This window comes from Dermacentor andersoni, chromosome 7, assembly GCF_023375885.2.
Source record: "Dermacentor andersoni chromosome 7, qqDerAnde1_hic_scaffold, whole genome shotgun sequence".
Lineage (NCBI taxonomy): Eukaryota > Metazoa > Arthropoda > Arachnida > Ixodida > Ixodidae > Dermacentor > Dermacentor andersoni.
Genome location: NC_092820.1, coordinates 9,719,015 through 9,746,640, shown reverse-complemented (window position 1 = coordinate 9,746,640; position 27,626 = coordinate 9,719,015). Strand labels below are relative to the sequence as shown.

The 27,626-nt window shown below is 47.6% G+C and overlaps 1 protein-coding gene across 8 annotated transcripts in view; it reads left to right on the top strand.

The window, feature by feature from the left end:
• The window catches only part of Plc21C (Phospholipase C at 21C), a 546,034-nt gene that overhangs the window by 112,170 nt on the left and 406,238 nt on the right, over positions 1-27,626 (top strand). For all 8 annotated transcript variants that reach the window (XM_055073221.2, XM_055073217.2, XM_055073222.2 and 5 more), the window contains exon 2: positions 3,307-3,384. In XM_055073221.2, coding sequence (XP_054929196.1) covers positions 3,307-3,384 — 78 coding nt within the window. The remainder of the gene's footprint in view (positions 1-3,306; positions 3,385-27,626) is intronic.

Below are 27,626 nucleotides of genomic sequence, written 5' to 3'. Positions count from 1 at the left end.
CTTTATTCAAAGCGCTCGCATGCTCCAAGTATTGCGGGAGGGGCACTAAGAAGGGCACGTTGAAAAGGAGAGCGAGCCAACTCACCACATTTGGCATTATGAATTCAAGTGTCATACAGTAGTTAGCCGTGGAAGTCACAGTTGTTGCTTGTACTTGGTTAGGCTGCACAAAATCAACGACTGTAGAAATGCATATGCATTTCTTGCAATTACGTGTCACACATAAACGACATATCAATGAAAACCTACTCCTTCGTATGCAGACGTCACTCAAAGAATGCCTGGACTTTCTCTAAAGAGAGCAACTACTTAGCTGCTGCAAGTCACAGGACCGACACTCTATTGGAGATAGCAAAAGTAATTAATAAAGAAATTTGAAATTTGTGCAATATTTAGGTTTAGAAATTCATTATTTAGATGCGTTACTAAAACAGAGAAATAATAATATTTGGTTCATTATATTGAAACGTAAAGAAAACAATAATTATTCGCGTAATTACTCAACTATTTAGGTTATATGAGTAATGCAAACCAAGAGTACGCTTAGTTCCAATAAATAAATCAATAATAAATAATTACTGAAGTACACGAATGATTGATTTTCTAACTAATTTGTTCATTCTAGATATGTGCTTACTTAACCAATAATTGATCGAATTAATCATTAATAACAAGTTTCACTTACATGCGTTACTTCGAAGTTCGATAACTAGAAGTCATCCAATACTTTATATTGCACTCAGATCTTTACATTGCGGCGACAACCGCAGTGCATAATTCAAACTGGAACACCTCAGGAAGAGCTTTTATTTTAAACAAATGCATCGTTGCACTACATAAACTGCAAAAAAGAAATCACTAACAACACAAAGCTCGACGCAGTACACGTGAGCGGCGCAAACGACCACAGCAGCAGGAATGAGCGAGGCCCCATGCGACGGATGGGCTGGCAGACACAAAGTGCCCGACTTTTCGGCGGCCTCACGGCAATGCACGGCCCGTGCCGTCCCTTCTAGTACGCTTTAAAGTAAGTGCCGGCGGGCGGGCGGTTCATCTGGTTGGTTTGGCAGTTCTGCGACTGCAGTTGCGCGACCGCAAAATGAGCAGCGAGCGACGGGTCGTGTAGCCACCAACTCGGCCGCGCTGTCTGTTGCCAGTGTGAACGAGCCTTGAAGCGACGCCAACCGTAGGACAAAATATCGCGGGGGGTCTGCGAGCACGCGCGCATTCTCGCGCCCGTTTCTTGCTGGCGTGCTGTCGCCACGGTAGATGGCGGGCCAGGACGTCGTTCTCGGGCGTCGCGGGCTGTGCACTGCCGCGCATTAGCGTCGCCCAGACGGCCCGCGACAGCACGCTCGCAAGAAGCGGGCCCAGCGTGAAATGCTCGACAAGTGTCTCCTTAAAAGGCGCCATAATGCGCACGTAGATCGCGCAATGTATTGTCCGCAACTGTCAGCAGACAATGAATGCACGGAAAGAATAGGAGACACTGGAGCTTTTCAGTAAATTCAACTTTCTTGATATTAAAACACGATTAGCTCATTATTCTTGATAAAGAATAATATGATTAGCTCGGTCCGTATGCATTCAGCTCTCACCGGCGGCAGCTTGCCTGTTCTCCCGCTTTCATTTTCTATTCTTTATCCATAATAAAGTACTTGCATTTGTAATGGTTGTATTCAAATATTTTGGCAATTCTAGGTGAAAGAAGAGAGAGTAGCTAATTTGCGCGACGCCTTTTTTTTTCTTTATTGTTCGCTGGGTTCGAATGAATGTTGCTCAACTACATATCGAGAGCATTCCCAGTCATCAAGGCCCACTGGAATTCCAAAGAGCCGGTTTTACGTAAAGCTTGACTCGACGCACTCGCGCAGGCAAGCGCACACACACAAGGACCGATCGCTGTCCTGATCTGGTCGCGCCGCATCTTTTAGTCGTTATTCCGAATCAACTAGCCCGCTGTCATGTCTAGGAGTTTCTACGAAGATCGTGGCGCGTCCCTGGCCAATTGCGGGCTTTCTTACCGCACATGCTTCGGGACTAGTGACGCACTTTCACTGTGATGCGTTTGCTTGCACCGGTCGTTTGGATAACTCGACATCTGTGCACGAATTCCTTGCAGCTGCCATGTGCGCAAGGAACACGTGGTTCCCCAAAAGGAGGGACGACCCGTGACACGGTAAAAGCAAACACGGAAATTACCGATACAATTTGCGCAGTCCCATAGAAGGGCTGTGCACGCTGAAAAACTAGTTTATAGCAAAGGGCGATCAAGGATTTCCGGAGGCTCGTGGAAAACTCGTTCTGGCAGAATTAATAAACAGAAAAGACTCTCGGGCACATTTGGAATCCTTGAGGAGACTCGCAAGAAGCTGCCTTCGTCAGTTTCACTTCTGGAACACAACAGCGGGGGCCGGCTTAACACCATGGCAGCGTCTGTCGCTGCATTCTAAACACTCTCCGAGGAGTGTGTCACCCAGCAAGTTTCGAGAACCAATTCCTCTCCCGCAACGACCCGAATGCAAGAGTGTAATGTGAACTCGGTGACGTCGCACTCGGCCGACAAGTGCCACCGTCCCGAGCGTCGCCTGCCGGGACGCGCTTCCTTAGTCAGTGGTAGCCTCACAAAATCAACACAGGCGCTCTTTGATCTTGGCAAATGATATGCGGCTTTTGTCGCGAATTAAAAGTAAGCATCAGTAAGAACATGCCAAGCACCGACTTGAGGAAAACGTTAAAACGATCGAGTGGCTCCATTTCGAGTAAGGGCACAAATCTTCTTTATGAGATGTTGCTCGGTGGTTATTGTTGGATTCTAAAAATGCTTTTGTATTCTCTGGTAATTGTGACTGATGTTTTCGAACGCCAACGTCAGTCCTTCACGCGACTCGTCCTTGTGTTCATTACTTGTGTGCAATGGGCTGATGATGTAAAGTTTCTGAATTTTGTTAACTTATTTCCTTTTTCCTTTTAACCTATTGATTCTACGCTTCCATGCCAAAATTTTCATAGTGAATACAGATATGCTTAGTCGCATTTCTGTCTTCGTGCAACTGTAAAAGAAAAAGTACGCGTTAACATAAATTCTGCATTATTGAGCTGTACGTGACTTCTGTTATCCACGACGTACAAACATAGTGCTGCAAAGAGCGTACAGCGGCCTGTTACGAGACAAGAAATGCAGTCTTAATATTAAGACGGCGGTGACATCAGAAGGAGTTATACGCGGGGTCATGTGCGCATGCGTGTGAATGGGATGCCGCCGCAGCAGCACCGGAGAGCTTGACCAGCGGGTTTCTTTTGCAGGACTCCGCGCTGGGCACGCCGGTAACGCTTCGAGTGGACAAGAATGGATTCTTCCTTTACTGGACGGATCAGAACAAGGTCAGTCTCACTTGTTGTCTTCGTATGTTGCGTCGGCCATTGACACTCGTTAAGTTGGCACACTTTTGAGAACGCTGGTCGAAAGCTCAGAATCAGATTCAAGCGTTATTTTACCCTTTATCTAATTGAGTTCGAGCCCCCCGAAACTACGCAGTGTGCATTAGTTCCGTAACCTTAAATCCCTGCCGTAGTGGAACCTTGCGGGTAAAACTTTGACCGCTTGGAAGTTGTGCGCACATAAGCCTGGTTACTCTCCTTCCTTTCTTTTAAAGCAGGTGCTTCAGTGCCTGCAGAATAATTGCACTGCTTTGGAAACTGGCCGATTCACGAGTGTCGCGCTACGTTCGAGTAACGATGACGAGACTGAATCCACCTCTGTGGGGCACCGTGCACGAGCGACGCCCTTTGCACGGGCTGCGCTCATTTCCTGGCTTCACCCCGGACAGCCTCACTTTCGTCGAGGTCGTCGGCTTCCTAACGACGAGAGGAATTCACAGACACCGACCAGAAGTGCGTACGACGACGAGTGACCTTTTTAGGCCAACTTTCACCCGCGTCCACGCCGGACGCCTCGTTAGGCCTACCGCGCCGTCGACCGAGCCCGCGTGCCGTAGTTCACTGTGAAGCTCGCCGCAGAGGGCATCCTCGTTCCTCGGGAAGTGATTGGTTGACTAAAGTTAAGGAGCTCCGGGTAGCGCGTAGAACAGCGGCCTTGCCCGTTTCCCCCGGAGACAAAGAGGGACCGGATCGAAATCAACAAAGCGTCGGGTGTACCTGCAAGGAAGGTGGCAGCTGAACTTGGGCAGCGGGGACGCTTACTAGGAGAACTCAAGGATGTCGACTCCTGTGTAGCTTTCTAAAGAACGCTGTAAGGTGATTGCCAAGCTCCCGTAATCGTGGGCGGCGAAGGTAAGCGTCTCGATCAGCATTCGACGTAGAAGTGGCGAAAGCGACGGATGAGGCCACCAGACATGCACACTGTGGCGCCTGCGACAGCTACGCGATTGAGAACGGCGCCGTGTCAACAGGCAGGGAGAGAGACGCAAGAGCGGCATGCTTACATTTAGTTTCATACTGACGTTATGCCGCGTGGCAACCCAAGTGGAAAAAAAAAAACGCATTTTTCTTGCTGCTCTTGCGCCTTTCATAGTGCAATCCACTTTGGAGGTGTCATCATCTGGCTTAAAAGCGATTCCGAAGACAGCGCAGCATCTCAGCTCTCACGAGGGAATAATTCAGGAAACTGGCTCGAGAGAAGCACGCCTGCCTAGGGGGCATTTAAGTCAGAGGTCCGCCCCGCCATTGGTCACGAATTTCATTGTAGCAATTTAGGCGGACTTGGCTCACTTTCGAGCCAACTCGAGGCTCGTTCAGCATGCCCGTCACGGCGCACTCTCAGTGGCGAAGGAGGTGTGACTCTATAGCTGCCCTGCAGACTCAGTCGCACAGACAGGCAGCCATCGTCGCTCTTCTTTTTCGTGCCTGGTTGCTGCGTTGTCGTTAATCATGAGCCAGCTAGCTCCGTCATTCTCTTGCGCGAGAGTTTTCGACAAGCTTGGCCTTGCAAACAGGTGGGCCCAGCAACTGCCGCTCCACTGTTAGAGCTCGACTTGTATTCGGCTACACGACGCTGCGACAGTGCACAGAGCTGGATCCGGACGAGTTGGTTGCAAAACGCCGCGCGATTAGGACGCAGGCAGAAAAACGCACACACACAAGAACAGAAGAGAGAATCCTGACTTTTTATTTGAGTCCGCAGGAACGTGCGCTGCTCCTTGGGCAGCCGCTGCATCAGCACTCGAGGAGCTCGGCAGTGTTTCAGGGGGCACCGAATCAAGTTGCTTTTCTGGAATGCTCAAAACGATTACTGTTAGCGCAGACGCTTGTGCAGCTAGAAAAGAGGTCATCTTCAAATTGTCAACTAAAACGAAGGGCAGCGAGTGCAACGCACACACAAGAGACAAGGAGAACATGGGATGAATTCGGGAAAAACAACCGACTTTTGTCGCTGACATGAACCGACAAGGTCTCACCAAGTGCTCCCGCCATCACAAAGCAACACTACAACCACCACGTGTTACGCATGTTGTCAGGATTTGGAGAACAATGCCAATTGCTGTCCCCCAGATATTTGTACCTTGGCCGAGGTTGAGGAGGACTTTGCGATGAAAACTGGAGGTTTATTTACATTATTTACAGTGAGAGTACAAAGAAATTAACAGTCATAAAGTCATTGCGGACCGGCAGCAACTCGGACTCTGCGGCCCGTGGCAAGAAGCTCGAAAGAGATGAATGAAGGAATGCTCTACTGCTGCTCCCGGTCTCTGGCTTTTAAGCCCTTCGGTGTCTCGAAATCACGTCACGTTCGGCCAATTGGCGAGCCCGCTCAGGTGACGTCATTTTCGGCCAATCGGCGAGCCCGCTCAGGTGTCGTCATTTTCGGCCAATAGTAGGCGCCCGTGCCATTGTGTCACACCCGGCGCACAGGGTCGCTTCTTGGGCCCCAATTGTCCGAAGGCTTACTTCTCTCTGCGGTATTGCCTTCCCGGTCTGCAAATGCCTTCACAAAGGCGGATGGGGGGATTGCTGTCAGGGCTTCACGGTGCATTACAGCCGTCTTGCCTCGGGACCCACGTTACCTGGAACAGTGCCGGGCTCTCGCTACACTTTCGGGAAGAGTCAAGCAGTGAATAGCTCCACCTGCGGCTCACGAGGTGGGGGACGCCAGCTCGTTTGCACGTGCCGCGCCTCGGGAACGGGGTAGATCTGCTTCTGCGCTCCTTACTTAGGTGTGGCGCGATTCGATGCGGTCTGGTGAACTCGAAGGAGGCTCAGGAAAAGGCCCCGTATCTAACAATGTCAGCACTCCAACTTACTATCACATTCCTGGCTCTAGATGCGAACACTCCTTCTTTATTTAAGGCGAGTGACAGTACACTGATGCATATGTCATTCTGCTTCTTGAAGAGGAAGGCCTCAAAAGTTTCTCTGGCAATTCGCGTTTTGCACCGGCTGAAGAATTTCGAGATGATGGCAATTACGATTTCTTGGCGTCTGAAACGGGCTGGTGACAGTAACCTAGCGTGCTTGAGGTAATCAGGTACGGTGCTTCTCATTCTATAGCATTTTTGTACGCATCTCTTTAATAGTTTCTTCCGCGAGACTTTATCGAGCTCGTACCGCTACCCACACCTACAACGCATCCGGTCGTATCAAGCTATTCCCTGCTTTTTTTTTTACCAATACTCCAAACGTCTCTTACTTGTCTCGACTGCTGACCGGTTGATGTTTCCGTCCATTTTAAATGCAAGCGCATCTGGAAGGTGTACGCAGCGTACTGATCTCGCTGGATGGAATTCCTTCGCATTCCATTAGCACGTGCTCGGTGGTCTACGGCGTACGGAGGCATCTACGGCATACTACGGCATACGCAGGCCTCATCTAATAGCGAAGGTTTGCTGCGGTATGTTTTTGTCCTGAGGCAACCAGCTCGATGGCAAAAAACTTCCCTTCCTGTTATCGTACAGATTTTCCTTTCTACTTTTCTTTTTCTCATTCCTGTAAATCTCCACGGTATTTTTCTCGCTTCCATTATTCGCTGTCTCTGTTTCTCTCACTTGGTTGCCGACTTTCTCGACTTCTTCCTCCACTCCGCGTCTGCGCTTTTCAGGTACAGATGATTGTGCACATTAAACCCCATTTGTTTTGATCCGTGTTCCTGAGTCTCTTCAAACCTGACTTTGCTGTGCTCCTCTCACTTCAAAAAAGGCCCAACGTATGCCACCCTGCACTGCCTCATTTGTGCTTTTACCGTGGGCTCCCAAAGCCAATAGGCCTACCCATCTTTGCTTAATATCCAACCCCGACAACATATCCGGTTTGAAGCACAGAACGGCATTTGCAAACGATAGTGCTGGCAGCATTACTCCTTTCCAGATTTCACGCACCGCCAGAATATAATATCAAAATGAGAAAGGCAAGAGCTAAAGCACTCTTGCAGGAAATAGAGCAGCAGAATCATCTGGGAGCTATAGTTGATGCTGCCTGGGTGAAAGGTAAAAAAGTTTATACGGCCATTGTATCAAATTATCAAAAGAAGGTGCAAGACGCTATCACTATCTTTACCAAGGACCCCGCGGTAGCGGAACAAGCGGCAATTTCTCTAGCCACCAGGAGTAATATGTGGACATGCATATACAGTCATTCGAAATCCGCTATAAAGTGTTGTGATAAAGGCTACGTAGCTGGAGTTGCAGCTAAGCTTTTTGAAAACATTGGGATTATGAGAACTGAAATCCGAAGGTTTCGTGCGCATGTGGGGAAAGTGGACGAGACTCGGGTAAACCTCAGTGAGGTCGCTCATGACTTGGCACGTGGACTTGCTAACCGTGACAGTCACAACCGAGCCGTTCACCATCAAACCGGGGAGATCAAACTAGAGATCATTTAATAACTTGCAATGATATTACCAAACATTACTATTTAGGACGCAGACAATTCCCATTGCCAGATTCGAAACTGAACAGGGCTCAGGCAATCTCACTGCGCTTATTGCAAACAAGTACATATCTCACGCCGTACCACATTAATAAAATATATCCAGAAAGGGAGATTAAGATGGACTGCAACGATTGTAATGGCATCATTGGAATCACACACATGCTCGCGAGGTGTCCCGCGACTCTCCCCAACCTCGTTGAAGAATAGACAATGTGAGAAAAAAAGGATTCAAAGCCCGTTGTTTCCAGACCAACTAAGGGCCGCCCAGAGGGCCAGTGATTTCGCTGAAGTCTTGGCCTGAGAGTACCAACGTGGGAGCTTATAAAGTCGAGCCTCCGGACCTCATTTCAATAAAAATTTTCACACACACACCACCTCACACTTATTGTGGCCCCACAGCGCTCTGCGTTTCATTATTGCAGCATTCCGCTTCCCCTTTATTTTCAGTTTCTCTTGGTGGGTGCTTGAGTAAGTTTTTTTCTTGGGATGGATGGACCGATGTTATGAAGGTCCACTTTGTAACGGGATTGTGGGATTGTGGGAAGCCCTCAGTGTGGTACACTGAGAGCTTCTGATATACTCACTGAGATTTTGCACAAAACTGGACGACATGTATGACATAGTCATTACATGACAACTAAAGAATAGGAAAATTCACTGATAATGGCAAAAATAACGACGCAAAATACCTAAAAAATAGAATAAAATGCCAACATTGGTTTATTGACAGCCATACAAAAAAGAACTAATTTACCTGCACAAAAGTATATGAAATACGTGACATGTTTATTACTACTGAACAAAGTGAAAAACACATGGCAGTACAAAATTAAAATTGTATTGAAGACAGAAATACAAATTATCACACCATTTTGCACTTGACAACTTGAGTAACGGTGACAAGGGGAGCCGAAGGTAGTCTGTTTTCGCAGCAGCACATAGAAAACATTCGCAGAAATGCCTATTCCTCAATGAAAGACTAGGTGAAATAAGCCAGCAACACAACTTTTCTTTCACCATGAATGCAATGCTTAGCAGCAAAATTACATCACTTAAAGAGAGTGAACTGCTGGGCTAGTTGGTTATCCGACATGATAAACTAGTTTTGCGCCATAACGACACACACAAGGAAAGCGCCCGTGTTGTCTCCTTTCTTATGTGTGAGGTTTCGGCGCAAAACTAATTTATTATGTCACTTGAGGCACTGTGTCATACGTACTGGGCACTTTTTTTTGTGTAATGTACACGAACTGCAAAAATCTGCATACAGGACACTTGCAATTCCCATGCTTTCAAGAAAAAAGAAAGGTATCATGCCTACACATGAAGGTTCTTCGCGCGGTTTTCCCATCGGCAATTACTGAGATAATGCATAAACACGAACAGTAATTTTTCTGCTGTTAGTACGTTTGTAGAACGGTGACACGCATAAAAAGCACTGACAGCGGAATGGAAAGCTGGGCGACTTACTGAAGTTGCAAAATGAAACTTGGCACAGAAAAACACAAGTCATAGACCAGGCGACGATGAGGAGGAACATCTATTTGTCACCTTTCTCTAATAGTAAGAGGGAAGTGTAGCGCAATCAAGGCGCAACGACGTCCGGAGTCTCATTTAGCACACACATGCACAGGGCCGTGTTCGTGTACATGCGCCTTCTGATGTCCCTGGCTCCGCGCGCTCACCTGTTGTCTTTAGGCATCCGGACCTTGCAGGGCTTGTTTTTGAGGTATTCGTGCACCACTGCACGATGGACGAGTGTGCGAATCGTAAAACGGGTGAAATATCGCGGAGCGCAAGCACACAGCTATCGAGGACCACGAAACTGACGAAATTGAATTCTTTCAGTGAACTCACGCAAGCCTGCAAAGCCGAGCGTCGGCTCTACCCCCCACCCCATCCCTCCCTCGACAATTATCACCAGACACTTTGGAGGCGGCTCCAAACACGCTCCTTACCCTCCCCTTTAATACGCTCGCGCTATCACCACGTCCACACCGACCCCTCCTGTACCCTCTGCCACCACCCCAAAGCCACTCTCGATCATATCCTCTTCATCTGCCCGGCGGATCCTCCCCCGCTGGGCCTGGAGCACCTTACTACTTGGGAGGCTTGGGAGGCCCTACTGCGCTCCGAGGACCCGGCCAAGCAAGCCATCGCCGCAGGCCGGGCTGGCAGCGTCATGAACCTCCGTGACATGAACGTTTGAGTGCAGTGGGGCCGTGCGGGGGCCCGAGGACCTGCGTGTCCGCAACTCCCCTGTGTGCAATAAAGTTGTCACCACCACCACCCACGCCGGTCCAGGCACAGCAACGCACGCTTCCCGATAACAGCAGATAACTTTGACCTCCTCAGTGCACTACATCTGCAAGCTTGGGATGACGCCAGACACTGGCAAAAGATGCCGAGAGCGATAAGGCTATAGTAATCCAGGTACAACCAAGTTAGGAAGGCCCACTAAGCTTCAACAAAGGAACTGCCTCACCAGAACAGGAATTGGCCTCCTTGGTGCAGTATTCGGCCGACCCCTCCCTTATGATTCCTACAGTTAACCCATGGCCCTGAGTCCCCAGCACCTGCGGAGCTCCTGACCAAGGCGGCGGTCAGACCTGGGGGAGTATTCTGTAAGAGTCCACCTAGTGGACTGTCCATTTCGGCTGCTGCTGATTGGCTAGGGCCTCTTGTCTCCTTCTCCCTCGTACAGCTGCATCCAATTAGCAGTGGCCGAAATGGGCAGTCCATTAGGTGGACTCTAGAATACCCCCCCCCCCTCGTTATGCAGCAGAGGGTGCTTAGAATCTCTGGACCTGGACAGGCCGCTAATGGAAATTGACCCTGGCAACCTTTAACTGCCAAACTCTGTCGAGTGAGGCTAGCTTAGCAGGACTCTTTGAGGAAATATCAGATATTGTTTGGGGATATCATTAGCCTTAGCGAGGTCAGAAGAACTGGCGAGGCTTATACAATGCTAAATAACGGCCATGTCCTCTACTATAAAGGTCTCCCGGATAAGAAGCAATACGGGGTAGGATTCTTAATCCATAAGGACATAGCGGGCAACATTGACGAATTCTATAGCATCAAAGAGAGGGTAGCCATAGTCGTAATCAAACTCAGTAAGAGGTATAGATAAAAGGTAGCACAAACCCACGCTCCAACGTTCAGTCACGACGATGAGGAAGTAAATCAGTTCTATGAAGATCTTGAATTAGCGATGAGAAAAGTACAAACTCAGTATACTGTGGTAATGGGCGACTTCAGTGCAATAGTGGAGAAACAGCAGGCTGGTGAACAAGCAATTGGCAACTACGGCGTGGATTCTAGGAATGCTAGAGGAGAGATGTTGATAGAATTCGCAGAAAGAAATAAACATCGATTAATGAACACCTTTTTCAGGAAGTGTAGCAACAGAAAGGGCACCTGGAAAAGTCCTAATGGTGAAACAAGAAATTAAATTGATTTCATACTTTCCGCCGATCCCAGCATAGTTCAGGATGTAGAAGTGATAGGTAGGGTAAAGTGCAGTGATTATAGGTTGGTGAGGGCTACGATTCACCTAAATTTGAAAAGAGAAAGAGTGAAATTGGTCAAGAAGAAACAGGTCAACCTAGAGGCAGTAAGGGTAAAGGCAGACAAATTTAGGCTGGTGCTTGTAAACAAATATGCAGCCGTAGAACATAGAGATGAAGATGACGTAGAGTAAATGAATGAAACTGTAACTAGGCTGGCTTCAGAGGCAGCACCTGAAGTGGGAGGCAAGGCACCAAAGCAACCAGTAGGCGAGCTCTCCCAAGTAACAAAGGAACTAATAAAAAAAACGACAAAGAATGAAAACGTCCAACTCAAGAGAGAACATAGTATTCGCGCAGCTGTCAAACCTGATCAACAAGGCGAAAATAAGTGATATTCGAAATTATAACGTGAGAAAGACTGAAAAAGCCGTAAGAAATGGATGCAGCCTGACATCAGTGACAAGGAAACTTGCCATAGGAGAAGCCATGATATATGCACTGAAAGATAAGCCGGGTAATATCATCAGCAATCTCGAAGGTGCAGTAAAATCACTGGAAAAATTATATACTGACCTGTACAGTACCCAGAGGACTCAGGATAACTCCATTCGAAACAGTAGTGAACAGGACACAAAAACTCCTCCTATAACTAGCGATGAGGTCAGAAGGGCCTAGCAAGATATGAAACGAGGAAGAGCGGCAGGAGAAGATGGAATAACAGTTGACTGAATGAAAGATGGAGGAGACTTAATGCTTAGAAAACTGGCGGCCCTTTATACGAAGTGTCTATCGACTGCAAGGATCCCAGAAAACTTGAAAAATGCAAACGTTATACTAATGCACAAAAAGGGAGACGTTAAAGAATTGAAAATTTATAAGCCCATTAGCTCACTCCCGGTAGCGTTTTTAGAATTGCTAGTAGGCAGAGCGGGGCGTGGCACTTTTGACGGAGCTCGACGTTTCAGCGCAGGCGCTAGTAAGAGCGGGCGCGAGAGTGAAAATCTAGGGGCTTTTGCTCCTTGAATATATGACTCAGCCTAGGCATTACGGAGGAGGTTTCTTAGAGCGCATTGTATTCGTTTGTCCCCTAGACATGCCGGCATTGCAGAGGGCGGTCGAGGACGGCAATTCCTTTTTGCACAACCTGTCATAACAAAATCCACGTGGCGCTTTGATGGTCAACCACTGACACCAGCAACTGCGACGTCATGCTTTTGCACACATAAACATTCTTGAATGGCCCTGGAAACTCAAATTCAGCAAATCGCTGCAGAGGGGAACCTATCGAAATTAATCTCGAATATAAGCACGAACAAAAAACTTGGAGGACGCTTAAAGGGACTGACAGCTGGTCAGAATGTGTTGCGAGACGTTGATAGAAATGAAATTACCATAAATTTATAGTGATAGAACCCAGCACGCTCGTCGCGATTTAAGCAACGATTATAATTTCAAATTGGCAAAGAAAGTCTCAAAAAGCAGTAAGTGGCACGGCCTGGCGGTGAAATATTGGTAACTCCGATCTTGTCAGATTACTGCACGCAAGTATGCTGTTAAGTGCAACATAATTATTGCTTAATAATACAGTTGCTGTGTTATTAGACACTTGCGCTTTATTCTAGGCTTCGGAAATCAAAATTGCACGCATGGCTACGGCAGCACGCTGAACTGTGTATCACGTGTAAACGCGTCGTTTCGTTTTTGATCCGATTAGTTTCGTTTTGACTAGGTATAAGTAAAGCAGTTGGACAGGATGCCACGAAAACGCGTAGCTGTTATCGCAGAACTACTTTAACACTTCGGAAAACATGAACGGCAGGGACATCAACTTGATAAACAGTACTTTCTCACAGTTACGGCCGCACTTCCTTGCCTGCCACTAATGCCGGCGTATAATCGCTATCGCGCTCACCTATTACCGTTTTCAGCATGCTTTCTGTTAACGACTACATTCTCACTGCACATAGAAAAATTCTGATAAAAAATGTTCCACTGCGTTTTCCGAGTTACGACTTCGTGATTAGTCACTCTTAGCTGCAAGCTTTACATTGCGTTAAGAAAATAGGTACCATGAAAATTGGTTGTCAGTCCTTTGAAGCTTCGCCTTTAAAGGTGGAACACGATGGCATTCAAAGATGTCTGACTGCTCACGCTTCCCGGCAGCTGCAGCCTACGTAACCGTAATGTTCACCTGCAAACGCTGGCGTCGAACGCTATGCACGGAGACGAGCTTTCTGGTTCTTTTTCTCTTTACCTCGCATGGCGGGCGCCGTCGCTGCCGCGGAGGCGAGCGCCATCTGGATGGTTTTGTAAGGAATCGAGCGGGGTGCGGCGCTCTAAGAGGCCTAGAAGGGCAGCTAGAAGGGGGGGGTGTGAGTTTCCGCGGAACAGAAATATGTTTTCTCGTATAATGAAACTACAATCAGACGCGGTCATGTTTGTAGGTCATGTGTAACCCGTACTATACCAATATTTCGACGCAATTTACTTTGAAAAGTTTAATTAGTTCAACAGCGCGCCTAAGCACCAGGCGGAGGGCCTGCTTTGTTCGGTATCATTTTTCTTATGCGGACGACGACGCCGACACCGGCCCCCGAAACCGGATATTCTGCGACAGGGGGCCTTAACGCTCTCGCGTTAAAATTAATCTCGCAGGTGAAGGAAAATGGCAGTAAAGCTTACCGTGAGAAACGTGGAGTACGTCGAAAGTTGTGCCTGACACGATCCTTCGCCCAGAATTGCCGTCACCACGAACGCACTGGAGCGTGTTGTCAACTCGTAGTTCCCTTCTTTCATGCTGGCGCTACAATCGCCCAACCCCATTTTATTGCTCTCCTTTTCTGAGCGCAGCCATGTTAATCCAGCGTACCGTGAAATACCCTCTACACCGCAGCTGATCACGATGCCTGGTGCTCACCTGTCCCATGACTAAAACCGATAAGACGAAGATGAGACGATGTTGCAGGCGCAAATGTTCGCACGGTGAAGCGCGGTGTAACTTTAAGTGCATCAAAGATCAAACCCATCGGCTCAGACAACGGCGCGCTTAGGGAATGGTGGTGGGGGCATTTCACGCATGCACACACGCACAGCCGCTCAACTGGCTAAGCCAGCTAAAGCATCGCCTTCGAGATTTGTTTCTACTCGATGAGAGCCACTTCTTGACCGTTATTAGGGCACGAAGTCGCAGGTTTTCATTAGCCGAACTATAGCCACATGGCCAACTTTCCCAAGTCAATGCCAAGATTTGTTGTTCTATAGCCCAAATTCGCTATATATAACCAAACCTGGCAACACTGCGAAGAAGCGCAGGGAGCTCACGTTCCTGCACGAGACGTTCATTTGAGGGATCGCCAGCCGTTTGTGCGCAGGCGCGAGTAAGAGCGGCAGCGAGAAAGAACATCTGGGGGCTTTTGCTCCTGGAATATATGACTCTGCCGAACACTACGGAGGAGGTTTCTTAGCGCGAGTTGTATGCGTTTGTTCCTAGGCGTGCCGGCATTGCGCAGTGGGGTCGAGTTTGTTTACCTCGGACGCTGGCTGCCGGCGCGGTAAAATAGGTGAAACAGCGGGCACCGACAGCCGATTTGAAAACCGCTGTGTCGGACAGACTCTTGTACCTGCAGCGCTCGCGCTAAGCCAGTCGTGGCGGATCATAGATTTCTCGCGCCTTACGCCGATGTACCTTGTAAATAACATCACAGACGTTTCTGTGGGAGTAGTAGCGACCGCAGTAGAGCCCGAGCTGCATACATTGAAAATCTAGAATTCAGAGCGCCTTAGCAACTGCGGTTGAGCGCAAGTGGCTGAAAGGCCGCCGGTGACGATGACTGACTGGGCACCAGCGCCGCAGGCGTGAGAAAGTCTGTCCGACGTACTTTCAGAGGAAAAGTTCTGACTGGCATAGCGGAAGTCGCGGGGCGCGGTAACGTTGAAATGAGCGCCACAAGTTGGCACATGGACCTAATTATATTTATTTAATCGTGTTTTTTTTACCAATTTTAACAATGTGTTATTATTTCGCATTAATAGCGGCGCCTCCAGGACCCCAAAGCGGCAACGGGGACACCAAAGCTAGAACCCGCACTGGTCCTTGGGTTGGGGCTCGTCGAGGCCTGCGCGTTGCAGGGGTGTATAAGATCGGCTGTCCGGTATGGCGGACAGTCAACTGTTTATGCGAACACTCCATTGCACGCTTCGGCCTCCGCGGCCCCAATCCATGGGCCGCCCTGCCTCCAGCTTTGATCCGCCCGCTTCCTTGGATGCCCTGGAGATCCTGCGCCGCATGCTTTACTATAACCTCAGGTGCTCTCCTGAGGCCTCCGTTTGCTGGTTACATGTGCCCTCCTGGAGCAGTGCTTGGAAAAAATCTAGGCTATCGTCGTGACGAAAAAAGCGACCGGCGACTTACCTTACCTCTTCAGACACAGCGATCACCATATATGGGGCGTCCGTGCCATGCCTCACCACGCGGGCAGCGAGCGGCGGAGCATAAACTCGACCGCACTGCACCATGCCGGCATGTCTAGGGGACAAACGCATACAACAAGCACTAAGAAACTTCCTCCGCCTAGGCAGAGTCATATATTCAAGGAGCAAAAGAGCCCAGATTTTCTCTCACGCCCGCTCTTACTCGCGCCTGCGCACAATCGACTGGCGATCCCTCACATGAACGTTTCGTACGTACCTGCTAGCAGATTAACCGGAAGTTGCAAGTTCTTGCTCGACCAATCGACAGCGTCTGCTCCTCATGACATAACCAGATGCACCCTAGTGACGTCACAACGAGCGCTGGGGATACTGAAAAGGGCCGGAGAGGAGCACGCGCGATTGTTTTTCGATATTGTGGCGCGCCCGCGGCGCGTAGCGCTGCCGCGTTTGGCGTCGTCGAACGGGATGGCATTCTGAACTCGATGCGCGTGTTGAAATGTTTATAAATTGGCGTAGAGGTGGAGCATCCGCCTCGCGTGCAAGGAGTTCACATCCCAGTGCCGCGCAATTTTCTGCCGGATTAAAAAAATCCACGTGTTGATAAACTTCCATAAACAGGCCAGAGTGCAGCCTGATCTCCCGGTGACCAGAACAGGTAACACACTCCCTCAACAGAGCAGGATTGGCCACCCTGGTGCAGTATTTGGCCACAACCTGCTATATGAATACAACAATCAAACCCCGGCCCTCATTCCCCAGCAGCTGCGAAGCAATTGACCCCGGCGGCGGTCAGACCTGCGATGCAGGGAAGGGTGCTAAGTATCTCTGCATCCGGACAGGCCATCATTGGAATTTGAACTTGGCAGCGTTTAACGCTATAACGTTATCTGGTGCGGCGAGTCTATAGCAGTGCTATTGGAGGAATTAGCGTGCATTTAAATGGGATATAATAGGGCTCAGTGAGGTTAGGAGGACAAATGGCGCATATACGGTGCTAAAAAGCGGGCACGTCCTGCGCTACCGGAGCTTGGCGGAGAGACGAGAACTAAGAGTTGGATTACTGATTAAAAAAGGATATACCTGGTAACATGCAAGAATTATATAGTATTAACGGGAGGGTGGCAGGTCTTGTTGTGGAACCTAATAAGACGTACAAATTGAAGGTCGTACAGGTCTACTTCCCTACATACAGTCGTGATGACCAGGAAGTCGAAAGCTTCTATGAAGACGTGGAGTCGGCGATGGGTAAAGTCAAAACACAATACACTATACTGATGGGCGACTTCAATGCCAAGTAGGCAAGAATCAGGCTGGAGACAAGTCAGTGGGGGAATATGGCATAGGTTAAAGGACTATCAGGGGAGAGTTATTAGTAGAGTTTGCAGAACAGAATAATTTCCGGATAATGGATACCTTCTTCCGCAAGCGGGATAACCGAAAGTGGACGCGGAGGAGCCTGAATGGCGAGACTAGAAACAAAATAGACTTCATTCTCTGCGCTAACCCTGGCATCATACAAGATGTGGACGTGCTCGGCAAGGTGCGCTGCAGTGACCATAGGATGGTAAGATCTCGAATTAGCCTTGACTTGAGGAGGGAACCGAAGAAAGTGGTACATAAGACGCCGATGAATGAGTTAGCGGTAGGAGGGAAAATAGAGGAATTCAGCATCAAGCTACAGAACAGCTATTCGGATTTAACTCAGGAAGAGGAGCTTAGTGTTGAAGGAATGAACGACCATCTTATCGGAATCATTAAGGACTGTGCGATAGAAGTCGGTGGTAATTTCGTTAGACAGGATACCGGTAAGCTATCACAGGAGACGAAAGATCTTATTAAGAAACGCCAGTGTGTGAAAGCCTCTAACCCTACAGCTAGAATAGAACTGGCAGAACTTTTCAAGTTAATCAACAAGCGTAAGATAGCTGACATAAAGAAGCACGATATGGATAGAATTGTGCATGCTCTCAGGAGCGGAGGAAGCCTAAAGCAGTGAAGAAACTAGGAATAGGCAAGAATCAGATGTATGCGTTAAGAGACAAAGCCGGCAATAGCATTACTAATATAGATAAGGTAGTTCGATTGGTTGAGGAGTTCTATAGAGATTTATACAGTGCCAGTGGCACCCATGACGATAATGGAAGAGCGAATAGTGTAGAGGAATTTGACATCCCACAAGTAACGCTGGAAGACGAAAGCCTTGGGAACTATGCAAAAGGGGAAACAGCTGTTGAGGATCTGGTAACAGCAGATTTGTCGAAGGATGGTGGGCAAATTGTTCTAGAAAAGCTAGCCAACCTGTATACACAATGCCTCATGACCTGGAGCGCACCGGAACCTTGGAAGAACGCTAACATAATCCTAATCCTTAAGAAAGGGGACGCCAGAGACTTGAAAAATTATAGACCGATCAGCTTACTGTCCGCTGCCTGCAAACTATTTACTAAGGTAATCACAAATAGAATCAGGAGCTCCTTGTACTTCTGTCAACCAAAGGACCAGGCAGGATTGCGTAAAGGCTACTCAAAAATAGACCATATTCACACTATCAATCAGGTGATAGAGAAATGTGCGGAACTTAAGCAACCCTTATATATAGCTTTCATTGATTACGAGAAAGAGTTTGATTCAGTCGAAACCTCAGCAGTCATGGAGGCATTGCGGAATCAGGGTGTAGACGAGCCGTATGTAAAAATACTGAAAGATATCTATAGCGGCTCCACATCCACCGTAGTCCTCCATAAATCAAGCAACAAAATCCCAATAAAGAAAGGCGTCAGGCAGGGAGATACGATCTCTCCGATGATATTCACAGCGTGTTTACAGGACGTATTCAGAGACCTGGTTTGGGAAGAATTGGGGGTAAGAGTTAATGGAGAATACCTTAGTAACTTGCAATTGGCTGATGATTTTGCCCTGCTTAGCAACTCAGGGGACCAACTGCAATGCGTGTTCACTGACCTGGACAGGCAAAGTAGAAGGATGGGTCTAAAAATTAATCTGGAGGAAACTAAAGTAATGTTTAACAGCTCGGAAGAGAACAGCAGTTTGGCAGGCATTCTCAGATCATGCACAGCAGGTTGCCATTATCCGTCAAGAGAAAAGTGTATAACAGCTTTGTCTTACCAGTACTCACCTACGGGGCAGAAACCTGGAGGCTTACGAAAATGCTTCTGCCTAAATAGAGGACGACGCAACGAGCTATGGAGCGGACCTAATAGACCTAATAACCTTTGAAGCGGACCTAATACGGAGCCTTGAGTCCCTCCAGGCTCTGTATTAGGTCCGCTTCTTTTTTCTTTGTATATAAATGACCTGCAAGAAATTATAGACTCTGCAGAAATATTGATGTACGCAGACGACACATGTATTATAGTAACTGCGGATAATATTGCAGAACTCAGTCATAAGGTGAATGTAGAGTTAAATAGAATTTCCAACTGGTTCTTGGCTAAGAAATTAACAATTAACACAAAGGAAACAAAATATATTGTTTTTCGGTCACGCTTCAAAACTGTAGATACTACACCTTTAAACATACATATAAATAGCATCCCATTGGATCAGACAAGTTCTTACAAATACCTTTGGGTAATTTTTGATAAGCACCTGCAATGGGAAGATCACATAAACAGTGTCTGCTCTAGATTGTTATCCGGTTGCTACGGCTTAATTCTAGCCCGCGAGTACTTTGACACCTCAGTTTTACGACTTATTTATTTTGCTTTTATTGAAAGTCACTTAAGGTATTGCATTGACTCGTGGGGATGGGCGTCTAAAACCATATTAAATCCGATTATTAAACTCCAATAACGCGCAATTAGAATTATGACTAATTCTAAGAATTACGATCACACGGCCCCATTATTCCACGAATATCGCAGATTACCATTTGACTATTTACGTCAGCAGAGCATTTTATTGTGTGTTTATAGGGTTGTTAGATTCAACCACCCATTCAGCTCATCCAGATTTTACTAGTCTTCGCGATGTACAAGAAATGTAACTGCAGGTCATTTTAATCTCGCACCGTGTAGCAATATATACGGAGAGCGTATGCTACAGTTCACAGGCATTAAAACCTGGAACGGACTCCCAGCGGGATTCATTAATTCCTCGAACTTCCCTAGTGCCCTGAAACAATATTTTCTTTTTTTGGTAAAGACAGAGTAAATAATCTGTTTCTTGATATATCTGTACAAAGCAAGAAGAATGATATTTCTTAGACTATTTTCTGATTATTCCATGTAATTAGTATGACGCGATTGTGTTGTTTTGTTATGCATTGAAATGTCTTATTGCTCTCGTTTTTCTTGTTATGTACGTACTGAAATTCATCAATTGTATGCTTTATCAACCAGTTCAGTACTAATCAATATTTCCTGCAATTTTTTGTGGGATACGTAAAAGAAATTGACATCGTAGTACACATCTTTACATTGCGATATGTATTCTCCTGTATTTGAACTGTGCCCCTTACACCGTTATTTGGTACTCTGCTGTATTCACTTCCTTTTAGTTGACTTGTGAATCAATAACCAACACCTTTGTATATACAGCTACTGTTGCTCTTTTTTTATTCCTGCTGTGCTAGGATTTCCTTTATATTTCTTTTTATCGGACCTTCAACTAGCCTTCGGCTACAGGTCCGACAACTGATTGTTACTTGTGTACAATATCCTGGAAAAAAAAAATAAACATCTTTCTTTCTTTCTTTCTTTCTTTCTTTCTTTCTAAAAGAATCATGGGTGTAACGCTAAGGGGGATAAGAAAAGAGCAGATTGGGTGAGGGAACAAACGCGAGTCAATGGCAAATTAGTTGAAATCAAGAAAAAGAAATGGCCATGGGCAGGGCATGTTATAAGGAGTGAAGATGACTGATGGTCATTAAGGGTTACGGATTGGATTCCAAGTGAAGGGAAGCGTAGCAGGGGGTGGCAGAAAGTTAGGTGTGCGGATGAGATTAAGAAGTTTGCAGGAACAACAGGGCCACAATTAGCACGTGACCGGGGTAGTTGGAGAATTTTGCAGAAGGGTTGAAATCTGGGCCAGTTGGTACATACTTGAACGAAAAAACCAGTCAAAAACACAAAGGACAAGAGGAGAGGTTCACACCACAACGACTGTTGATAGTCCAGTCGTTGTGGTGTGAACCTCTCCTCTTGTCCTTTGTGTTTTTGACTGGTTTTTTCGTTCTAGTTGGAGAAGTATGGGAGAGGCATTTGCCCTGCAGTGGGCGTAGCCAGGCTGATGATGATGATGTTTAAAAATTTCGGAGCTCGTTTAGGGGCGCTTCAAGCGATGAAGCAGTTTATGCAAACAAGGAACTACTTGTATCTTCCTGCAGCGCCCCTGCTCATTCTGGTAATGGTTATCGAAGTGTGTGTTTTATCTGATTCAGTTGCTTTTTTAGCAGTGCCTGTGGATATCCGGCTCCCGTCATGCCTTCCACTAGCAGTTCCTTCCACTAGCCATCACGTTGTGTGAGCAGCTGTTAACGTTTTGCAAAAACATGAATCTACATTTCCTGTCCGGATTACATTGGAATCGTTCGATAAGAAAAGCAGCCGCGTTTTCGTTGAGCTCGGCGAATACTATACGTGACATTGAATAATTAAGATTAGCAGCGCATCAAGGAGCTGTTTAGAGTTATCGCTTGGTATTTTGAAGCGTACGACGTGCATCAGCCGAATACGCTTTAAAGAGTATCCTGCTGACTGCAACTGAGAGGGCTACTGGGTGAAGCGGTCATCCCCTAAATATTCCCAGCACGCGCTCGTCGAGTTTTTCTCGAAGCTTGTTTGCTAGACAGAGGTTACAGAGCACTGGCGCTAAACCTGACCCGATAGAAACTCGTTTCTTCGGGAGTTTTCCATTGAATGCAAATAGGGTCGTTCAGTGATATATCTGGTTTCCTTGACAATACATTCATTGCACTGATTATCTCTACAACATCGGTAATTTTAGCTATTATGCACATGACGAAAATCGCGTCATGCAAAATGCGTCTGAGCCCTTTCTCGACACTGCATCTCCGAAAGTAGGAGAAAAAAAAAGCCTTAAAAAAGAAACACGAGTTTCCGGAGGTTTTCTCACACTCGCCTCCTCTCACGTTTCTTGCTTTCTTGCTATTTTTTGTTCACTCATTGTGAGTGGCACCAATGCCAACAAAGCATCATGGAATATCAACTCGCCTGAACCCTCATAGCCGCGCTCATTGCATACCCCGCCATCTTGGAGAAGGAACGTCGGCGTTACCAAGGGACTACCCAGCAAAGTTCTCGCGTTGTCTCGCAGGTGGCTTTTGCGCGCTGCGTTAGCGCGTACCGTCTTCAATTAACGGCGGGTTCTCGTTAAAGATTCTCTAGCGCCGCTGGCAATGCATAATGAATACAGCCTACGCAAGGTTTTCTGCTCCGAGTGCCCGACAAGGCTTAGCGTGCTCAAATATTTATCGCATTTTCTCCGCCAGCAGTCGCGTTGCCGCGCCGATGGCGCTCCCAGAAATGACGCGCCCTTGCTGTGGAAACTCCGGCTCAAATAGTATAGACGCCGCTCCGTTCACGCTTGCGTTGAGGACTCCTCGTAGAGTGGACCGAGGCAGCTGTAACGGAATCCAGCCTTGTCAACAGGCTGATGAACACGTTCGTCAGGTCTTTGACCCTATAGCGCTCAGCTTTTATTTATTTATTATACGTACTTTCAAGACCCGAAGGCACTACTGAAAGGAGTGGTAACAAAGCAAAGTAATATGCAGAGAGTTATATAAAGGAAACAATGTTAAGTGATAGCGTGGTAGACTGCTGTTTTGGATGAGGATGTATCTGGAATGTGAGTGATGGAAGCGGAAAGGTGGTTCGAGTCGACACTTTTGCGGGGTAAAAAAGAATCATGGTACTTGTTCGTTCGGCAGGATGGGACCTCAACTCTTTATATCTGTGTTGAGATCGGGAACAACCGTAGAAACGTGGGGTGAACATATGATTCTTGAGCACGTGGTCAGAGTGATAAACCTTGTTGAATTGGCAAATGCGAGCACATGTGCGGAATAATGAAAGATCGGGCAGGTTCATAGTTCTTTTCATACATGTTACACTGAAATGACGGGAACAGTTCGATAAGATAAAGCGAGCAACGTGAAATTAATAATCATGTGATCACTTACGCCCTGGAGGTAAATCAGCTTCGAAACAAAGTCAGGCACAGTGGTGAAATTAAGGTCTAGGATGTTCAGCCGAGACCACACGCACGCTCGCGGACGCACACAAGCTCGCGTCTGCGCACCTAGCGCCTGCCGCGCCTCGCGAGGAATGACGGTTTGCATCCACAAAACGCGCGACAGCGCGTTCTCACTCGGATCAGTCACAGACCCCTTGGCAGGCGCCGCTTCGTACTTTGTTATCGACAGTGTTTTAACATGCTTCAATATCTATAAACGTAATTGTAATATTTTTATAGCTGTTAGATCAACGCAAAAAGGAAAGAGCACTTTTTTGCATGATATAAATCTGCTTCACTGAGAGTTGAACGTTCCGCGCCGTAGCAGCGTAGGCAGGCGCGCCGACGTGAGGCAGCCCAAGCGCGCGATAACAGAGAGGAGCTGTTCCCCGAGATCACGCTGCGTGTCTACGCGTACGAGCCACGCCGCACCGTCTGCGCATGCGTGGGCGCGTGAGTGTGGTCTGGGCTTTAGATGACGTAGAGCTTGTACGAATGGCGGTCCATGTACTAATTGCGACAAGTCTGAACAGGGATTCAGAAATTGTGCATCCTCGGATGAGCTTTTTGCCAGGGTCACGAAATCACGTTGACACGAAATCGCTTCTCCATAAAATGTTAGAAAAATTAGTCTCCCAGAATAAACAACGATGACGTGGGATACCGAACACTTAGATTGCTTAGAACATCACGTCAATCATCGCAGAAAGATTTTGGTGCTTTTAGGGGTCTATAACAAGTGCCAGAAATGAAGTCACGATTATCAATAACAACAAGTACGCGCACAAGCTCTAAAACAGACGCTACTGGAACATTGGATGGTTGACTGGCAGGGGTGGCCTCGTGAGCGACAGCATCTTGGCCGCTCTTGTCCATCGCTTGGCGTTTCTCTTGGCCAGAGTTTCGGAGCTTCTTTGACGCGGACGGCCGAATGTTTCACAAAGTGTCCGCCAAATTAATGTCTCACAGGGAGGCAAGGCAACAAGTCCCCACAGGGGCGTCTGTGTCCGCAGGCGTTTCATGCGTTGCGACACCATGCACCCGAGCCGAGCACATAAGGGTCGGACCCTCCCGCGCTTAACCGTGCATCGCTTTGCTGTTTCCGGGGAAAAGGGGATCCTGGAGATTTAGCCAGTGCTGAGTGTTTGGACCGGCGCAAGCTTTTGGTCGCGGCTTCACGTAGACGGCACCCTCGGGCTGACCCGCCATCCAAGCAAAATCTTTAGTTGCTCTCTCTCCGAGCTTCATCTCTGACTCTTAATCTTTCTTCTTCTCACTTCCTTTTACTTCTGATTTTCCATGTAGCAAGCGTTAACCTGGTCTTGTTTATCTAACATTGTGTGTATTAGGTTACAGTAGCTATGCACAGTTGGCGTTTGCGTTACCTTTGGTTCTCTTAGCGTCCCCTTGTCGGGCTTGGCGGCGCGTGGCCGGCATAACTACCGAAGTGAAAACCATTTTTTATGCATGTGGGCTCTTTTCCCCGAATGCGTGCTCGCCTTCTTTCGAAATGGTGGCGCACGGAGAACTCTATATGTCTTCACCCAGCAGAAAAATATCTACATAAAGTACCACGTACCTAAAATACTGCGAAAATTCTTAAAACACTGCAAGAACTTTGCACTATTTGTGGTTGTGAGGGTCTCACTGAAAAAAATCCGAGGACACCTAGGCACTTCCTGTGAATCGTGAACGCACTAGCATTCGCAACTCGCGGCCACTACTTTAATGTCCATTTGAACGCCGCTGAGTGGACCTTCTAGTTATCAACTCCTCGCCGACAAGCGAGCGCTTTGAGACGCTTCGAGCGTTTTGATTTTCCTGTTTACGCTCGAGCTGCCCATCACCGCAAGCAGCACCGCACGTGTGCGGTTCATGGAAGGCGAGAGATCGGTGCAACCGGTCACAAAATTGCATTTAAGCTGGGACTGCTCGGAGCGGTTTGCATGCGCCCTCTGGTTGGCCAAACAGGTAACAAGCGGCTGGCAGCATGCAACAGCGCGTCGGCTGCCTCGTGTGCTGGCGACCAGCAAAATTTCACGCCTTGCCAGGATTATGTTATCACGTTGGCTTTCTTATAATTTTTTGATCAATTAGCTCGAGCAGTTTGCTTGCGCCGGCATGCACACGCCAGTTTGAGGACGCGACGTTTGTTGAGAGCTGGCAACCGTTTGGCAGAGAAAAGGTATTCCACGTGGAGAACTATCGCCAACAGCAGACGACGCTGGCATATTTTTGTCGATGTGGGCTTTCGGGTCATTGCGAAAACGCGACTCTTGCGCTGTCACATTCTGTACTGCATGTGTTGCGCTGACGCGGTGACCCACCTTTGGAACACTGTGCAGACATTTTACCTGTGCGACTTTTTATGCGAAGCATATTACGAGAGCTCAACCCAGCTCCTCAGGCGCGGCGGTGTCGCCTTCAATACCACGTGACACCGTGACGTCACGACAGAGGAGAAACGGGGCTCCAACTCGCGCCGTCGCTCGCGGCGTCGCGGCGGTATATAAGCAGCTGCGCTTGCCTCTGCTAGACACTCACGAGGTGAGATGCCTCCTGGAGACAGAGCTGCTCGTTGGAATGAGAAGCGAAGGTTGCGGCGTGCTACAGAGACTGATTTTCTAGGTGGCTGTGGCTCAACTCTTGCAAGATGGGCTGGGTGGGAATCGAACCAGGGTCTCCGGAGTGTGAGACGGAGACGCTACCACTGAGCCACGAGTACGATGCTTCAAAGCGGTACAAAAGCGCCTCTAGTGAATGCGGTGTTGCCTTAGAAACGAGCTGTTTCTAAGGCTCAGGCGTGCGTCGCTTGCTCAGGCGCACATTTCGTTGCCGCGCCGAACGCTGCGTTGCTCGACGCTCACCGCGTCCAATGCGGGGCGCGTAGTCGCTGCGCCGTAGCCCATTGTCTTACACCCCTTGGCGGGTCGACGGGAACGCTGTCGCGTTCCACTCTTGAAGGCGAAGCAGAGTAACGCATGAGTTGTTTCTTCGTTTAGCCGAACCAAATATAGCCAAGCAACAGCAGTTCACCAGGCTAAACAGTGGTTCAACAACTAAAATAAAGGCTAGTATGCTTCGCATCCTGGGCTTAACCTTAGCTAAGCCACAGCCATTTTTTTATCTATTGCTGCCGCATAGTATTGCAACATGCATCGCTATGTACTGAGTTGTGTCCGGCGCGATGGTGCACTTTATGTAGGTGTTCTAGCGAATGCTTGCACGAACGCGCGTGTACACATGAACACACGCGTATTTAAGCCGATGAACAAGGGATCTGTCGCAGCAACAGCGTAGCACGCTGAACATATCTGATATAGGCAGAGATGCCTATCAGATATTTTTTCAAGAGCATAATATTTTCACGAAAATGTATATTAGTTCATATTGCTGAAAAGACACCCCATATAGGCGGAAAGCCACGTAATGTTTACATTTCTTCTTCGTGCTAAAAATGTCCCTGCAAAGAAATGTTGTAGTATTTTGTGCATACTTTAAGAAACCACAGATGCTTACGGGAGCACACAAGGCAGCAATGGCCGTGCAAAAAGAACTGGGTGACCAGTCTGCTGCCCCTTCACTACTTATCCATATCTCATCCAGCATTTAACAATCTACAGCCTGTGGTCAAAGCGCATACAGGCATTTTTCCTCTCTCGGCAATGGTGACAATCGATGATCGCCTTGAGGCTGCTGTCAACATCATTCATGCATGAGTCCCTTCTTTATTCTTTTGCCTGGATAAAAAAGTAGCTTGCGCAGGTTACATGAAGTCAGTAAGCATTAGCAAACTAGTCAAGCTATTTGAGTTGGGCATGGGCCAAATGTGATTCATGTATTGACAACCTAGCTAGCTAATGTACAGCCACAATAAAAAGGATGGGAAGTGCATAGGCTAATATAAACAGATGCACAGTACCTGTTTTTCGTCTCAAAGCAAACCAAAATCATGAAGGGACTAGAGAGATTTATACCCCTGTCAAGCGGGCAAGTTAAGTGCACTTACGTTGAGTGCACTTCGGGACCTTGAGTCACACTTTAGGCAACGCGCTTCTTAACGGGAAAACAGAGTGCACTCGCAGTAAAAAAAAAAAAAAAAAAGGTGACAGACTAAGAGCGCGTTCTTAAAGATGTAAATTAACAAGAGAAAGCTGCTAAAAAGCGATTGTTTTAAGTAGAATTATATATAAAAACAAACTTCATCTATTTGTCTCAACAAAAAATGAAGATGTTTTTATTATAAGTGTGTTGCAAGTCAATGCTGGCCAAGACGAATGCCTAGCCAATCCAAAACAACACGGCGGTGTGCGGCAGTTGATCCTGCTCATGATCCTGCTAGAACAGAATATGAGCGAGTATATATGAGCAAAGACGGCGAGTTCGATATTTAGCTACACTGCAAAATGCCACGCACACGGCTCAAAGCACGACTAACGTGGTCAGCACGCTTTCACACCAAAATAAACACGAACTGAATGAACATGGTGGCGCCGCAGTGCCGCATCATTCTGGCGCCGTTAGTTGCGTACATGATAAATTCGTTTCTTTATTGTGCTGTTTCGCTTCTCGCTAAACACA